This window comes from Eimeria mitis, genomic scaffold (assembly GCF_000499745.2).
Source record: "Eimeria mitis Houghton genomic scaffold, Emh_scaff1039, whole genome shotgun sequence".
NCBI classification, from domain to species: Eukaryota; Apicomplexa; class Conoidasida; order Eucoccidiorida; family Eimeriidae; genus Eimeria; species Eimeria mitis.
In genome coordinates, this window is record NW_013567238.1 from 1 (window position 1) to 5,000 (window position 5,000).

The 5,000-nt window shown below is 45.4% G+C and overlaps 2 protein-coding genes across 2 annotated transcripts in view; one reads left to right on the forward strand and one right to left on the reverse strand.

Moving 5' to 3' along the window:
• Positions 1-259: 259 nt before the first annotated feature.
• Positions 260-3,841, reverse strand: EMH_0028100 (lipoate-protein ligase a, putative; the record flags this gene model as incomplete). The annotated part of the gene is made up of 7 exons (XM_013494116.1): positions 260-330; positions 563-613; positions 841-943; positions 1,178-1,225; positions 2,312-2,457; positions 2,703-2,751; positions 3,659-3,841. 7 exons carry the CDS (start codon positions 3,839-3,841, stop codon positions 260-262), a joined length of 651 nt encoding a protein of 216 aa, XP_013349570.1.
• A 620-nt stretch (positions 3,842-4,461) lies between these two features.
• EMH_0028110 (uncharacterized protein) overlaps positions 4,462-5,000 on the forward strand; it is a gene marked incomplete at both ends in the record, with an annotated part of 8,585 nt that continues 8,046 nt past the window's right edge. The window contains one exon of the mRNA XM_013494117.1: positions 4,462-5,000. This exon is cut by the window's right edge and continues 712 nt beyond it. Coding sequence (XP_013349571.1) covers positions 4,462-5,000 — 539 coding nt within the window.

Genomic DNA, 5,000 nt, shown 5'->3' on the forward strand with positions numbered 1-5,000 from the left:
TATATATATATATATATACATATATATATATATATATATAGCGCCATAGAGAAGACTCGCATTATATAAATAAAATAAAATAAAATAAAAACAAAACTACACACAGACAAAACCCCAGTAAACCCTAAACCCTAAACCCTAAACCCTAAACCCTGAATCCATAGGAAAACAGAGAAGTCACCCTACACAATACACACAGTACCAGCGACTCTAAACCCTAAACCCTAAACCCTAAACCCTAAACCCTAAACCCTCAAGCTCAGGATTGAGAGGCCTCCGCCAACCACTCAGCAAACTCATCCACCTTCTCCGCATGCCCCGGGAATTTCGCTGCAGCACCACAAACCCCAAACCCTAAACCCTAAACCCTAAACCCTAAAACCTAAACCCTAAAGCGAGGGTTGAGAGTCATCTACGCAATGTATCTCACCACTCTGCTGCTGAGGGTTTGGGCTGAGGGTTTAGGGTTTAGGGTTCAGATGGGGGTTTAGGGTTTAAATGAGGGTTTAGGGTTTAAATGAGGGTTTAGGGTTTAGCTTTTGAGGGTTTCAGCTGTACGTACAGCGGAGGGCGGTGACCCTGGCGTGGATCCCCGCAGCAGTGTATGTGGCGCCTGCGACAAAAAAAAAGGGTTTAGGGTTTAGGGTTTAGGGTTTAAGGGTTTAAGGGTTTTGTTGGTGTTGTGTTGTGCGGGGGTTGCTGTAAGTAGTAGGGTTTTGAGTACTTCTAGGGTTTAGGGTTTCGGGTACTTCTAGGGTTTAGGGTTTAGGGTGCTTCTAGGGTTTAGGGTTTAGGGTGCTTCTAGGGTTTAGGGTTTAGGGTTTAGGGTTTAGGGTTTACCCTTGAGGACCTCAGCAAAACCCTCGATGAGTTCGTTGACGAGACAGTCGCTGTATATTATGCAGTTTTCTATGGACCCCTGTTCTACCACCAACCCCACCTCCTGCACCACCACACAAACCCTAAACCCTAAACCCTAAACCCTAAACCCTAAACCCTAGACCCTAAAACCTAGACCCTAGACCCTAAACCCTAAACCCTAGGAATATATAAACGGCCTGAATCCATATTCCACCACCGCTAGACGCAGAACTCAAACCCTAATACACCCCAAACCCTAAACCCTAAACCCTAAACCCTAAACCCTAAACATTCTCTAAACCCTTCCGCACAATACCCGAATCCCTCTCTCGCTCCCCTCTCTCCCTCCCCCCCCTCTCAACCCCTAAACCCTAAACCCTAAACCCTAAACCCTAAACCCTCGACTTACGATAGCCCCCCACTGAAACCTTGTGGTGTATTGACAGGTGAATTGGGGGGTTTTCCCATAAACCCAGCCCCAAGCAGTGAGCGCATGCAGATGTTGTTTGAATATAAAAGAGTTTATTATATTTTCTTCTTTATATTTATACTCTTCTGCTTTTTCTTTTTTATATTTCAACTCACAACCAAAAGAACGAATAAATGATGACTCCAGGCTCGCGCATAACTAAACATACAACACAATATATTAGGGTTTAGGGTTTAGGGTTTAGGGTTTAGGGTTTGGAGGCGTTGAGAGTTCATACATTATAAAAAGAGAAATTTCCCCCAAATTTACTACTCTTTTAGGGTTTAGGGTTTAGGGTTTACGTTTTCATGAGTAATAGAGGGAGAAACCTCTTTTAAATCCACAACTTTTTCAGGATTAGGGTTTGAGGGTTTAGGGTTTAGGGTTTAGGGTTTACGTTTTCATGAGTAATAGGAGGAGAAACCTCTTTTAAATAAAAAAGTTTTAAGGGGCTATAATTCTAGGGTTTAGGGTTTAGGGTTTAGGGTTTACGTTTTCATGTGTAATAGAGGGAGAAACCTCTCTTAAATTAACAATTCTTTCCGAGTCAGGGTTTGAGGGTTTAGGGTTTAGGGTTTACGTTTTCATGTGTAATAGAGGGCGAAACCTCTTTTAAATCAAAATGTTTTTGAGGGTTAGGATTCTAGGGTTTAGGGTTTAGGGTTTAGGGTTTAGGGTTTACGTTTTCATGAGTAATAGAGGGCGAAACCTCTATTAAACCCACAACTTTTTCAGGATTAGAGTTTGAGGGTTTAGGGTTTAGGGTTTAGGGTTTACGTTTTCATGAGTAATAGAGGGCGAAACCTCTATTAAATCAAAAATTTTTAAGGGGCTATAATTCTAGGGTTTAGGGTTTAGGGTTTAGGGTTTAGGGTTTACGTTTTCATGGGTAATAGAGGGCGAAACCTCTTTTAAATTCTCAACTTTTTCAGGATTAGGGTTTGAGGGTTTAGGGTTTAGGGTTTAGGGTTTAGGGTTTACGTTTTCATGGGTAATAGAGGGCGAAACCTCTTTTAAATTAACTATTCTGGCGGCAACACTATCAATTCCTTTACTTTTTAGTTTTTGTTTATTTGGGGTCAAAACATCTGCCAATACACTGCAGTCTACATCCCGCATCAGGGTACCTGCGTATACACCCCAAACCCTAAACCCTAAACCCTAAACCCTAAACCCTAAACCCTAGACCCTAGGTTTTTAAAGGAGAAACCCGTGCAGACGCAAACACATGCAGGCAGTTGCTGCGTCAGCAGCAGCAACAACAGCAAATGCTGCAGCAGCAACTGCAGCAACAGAAACAGCAGCCACAGAGGCAGCAGCAGCAGCAGCAGCAGCAGCAGCAGTAGCAGCAGCAGCAGCAGCAACTACCCACCGTGGTGCACCCATATATCTCCAGCCTTCGCATAGGCTGCCCCCGAGAACTGCAAATAGAGACAACATAAAATCTAGGGTTTAGGGTTTAGGGTTTAGGGTTTATGTGTGAGTGTAGAGCATGGTCTCCTTCTCATCTGTATCCCTACGATTTAGGGTTTAGGGTTTAGGGTTTAGGGTTTAGGGTTTGTGTATGAGTTTCGCTCAGTGCCATCTATTCAACTGAAATCTTCTAGGGTTTAGGTTTAAGGGTTTAGGGTTTAGGGTTTAGGGTTTAGGGTTTACCTTTCTGCCGTCAGCTAGAACAATATCGTTTCTCCCGCTGTGTTTTGCTTCAACCCCGAAATCTTTGTTTAGGGCCTCAATTATAAATTTATTTATTTTTTCTTTTTGTTCTCCTCTGCATATCACCGTGAAACAAGTGTTACCGAGGTCCTGAATACACTCATCAGGGTTTAGGGTTTAGGGTTTAGGGTTTACGGGATAGGGTTTAGGGTTTACAGTCTAGGGTTTAGGGTTTAGGGTTTAGGGTGTAAATAAGAGACTGAGAGAGAGAGCGTTTCACTTCCAGCGTCTGCTCACAAACACTGTACTACAAACCCTAAACCCTAAACCCTAAACCCTAAACCCTAAACCCTAATATACCTGGTACACAGCGCCTCCACCCGAATATCTCCTGGCTAGCGTGATTTCTTTTTCTTTCATTTTATTTATATTTACTTCTTTCCATGCATTCTGATGGCGGCCTAAAACAACAGTTTTATTATTTCTCCATAGATACAGCAAAGGTCCCGAGGGTTTAGGGTTTGACGAGGGTTTAGGGTTTGACGAGGGTTTAGGGTTTGATGAGGGTTTAGGGTTTGACGAGGGTTTAGGGTTTGAGCTCGACCCAGACCATATATCTTTTAGTGTTGCTTCTAAAGATAAATTAAATGCAATGTCAGTAGAAGACCCCACCAGCACTGTAGCTTCTCCTTCTCCTGCTGCTGCTGCTGCTGCTGCTGCTGCTGCTGCTGCTGCTGCTGCTGCTGTGTCTGCTGCTGCTGCTGCTGCTGCAGCAGCAGCAGCAGAACTCAGGCAGCGACGGCCAGGCTGAGGGGCAGACAAACCCAGAGAACGAACCAAATGGCTCACGAACATCTTACACACACCAATGATGCTTCAGGGTTTAGGGTTTAGGGTTTAGGGTTTAGGGTTTAGGTTGAGGGTTTTTCAGGGTTTAGGGTTTAGGGTTTAGGGTTTAGCCAATTTGGCGCCTTAAGTGCAAATAACCCCAAAAAGAAAAAGTTTCGTCTACAAATATAATTCAAAACAAAGAACGAGGGTTTAGGGTTTAGGGTTTAGGGTTTAGGGTTTAGGGTTTAGCCAGGAGACCTTGCTGGTGGGTGAGGGGGCCCCGGGGGCCCCCCAGCCTCATCGAGACCCTAAACCCTTCAGCCCCGAAGCTGCTAAACCCTAAACCCTAAACCCTAAACCCTAAACCCTAAACCCTAGACCATAAACTATCAGTATAAAACCTTGCTTCTCTATAATTCGTTACTGTGCTTTGCTGCAGCAACCAGCAGTATAAACCCTAAACCCTAAACCCTAAACCCTAAACCCTAAACCCTTGGGCGTAACACCTATCATCTTCATGCTTCTTTGTTGCTCTCATTGAATCTTCTTGCTAACTACATTTTAAAACCAAAGGATTTAGGGTTTAGGGTTTAGGGTTTAAGTTCTAGGGTTTAGGGTTTAGGGTTTAGGGTTTAGGGTTTACGATGAGTGTACCCCTCGAGGGTATTTTAGTTCTCCTTCGGGATGAAAAACCCCGCAAGAAGTTCGCCGGCATCGTCAGGCTGGCGCAGCTACTCAGAGACAGCAGCAGCAGCAGCAGCAGCAGCAGCAGCAGCAGCAGCAGCAGCAGCAGCAGCAGCAGTGTGTTAGATGAGGGTACAGCTCTGTGTGTGGTTCGTGCTGCTGGTGCTTCTTTTTTAAGAGATCTGCTGCTTGCTGCTCCCCCCTATCGCAGCCTTTGCCTCTTTCTGCTGCAGCTGCTGCTGCAGCACAAGGCGGTGCTGCTGCGGCTACGCTGCTGCCTGCTGCCGCTGCTGTGGCTGCTGCTGGTGCAGCAGGAACAGATTGCTGCTGCACTCAGGCCGCTGCAGCAAGACCCCGAGCAGCAGCAGCAGCAGCAGCAGCAGCAAAAGGACTCGACTTGTGAACAAACAGAAGCAGAGAGAACAGCAGCTGCTGCAGGAGCAGCAGCAGAACCAGCAGCAGCAGCAGAATCACCAGCAGCAGCAGCAGCAGCAGCAGC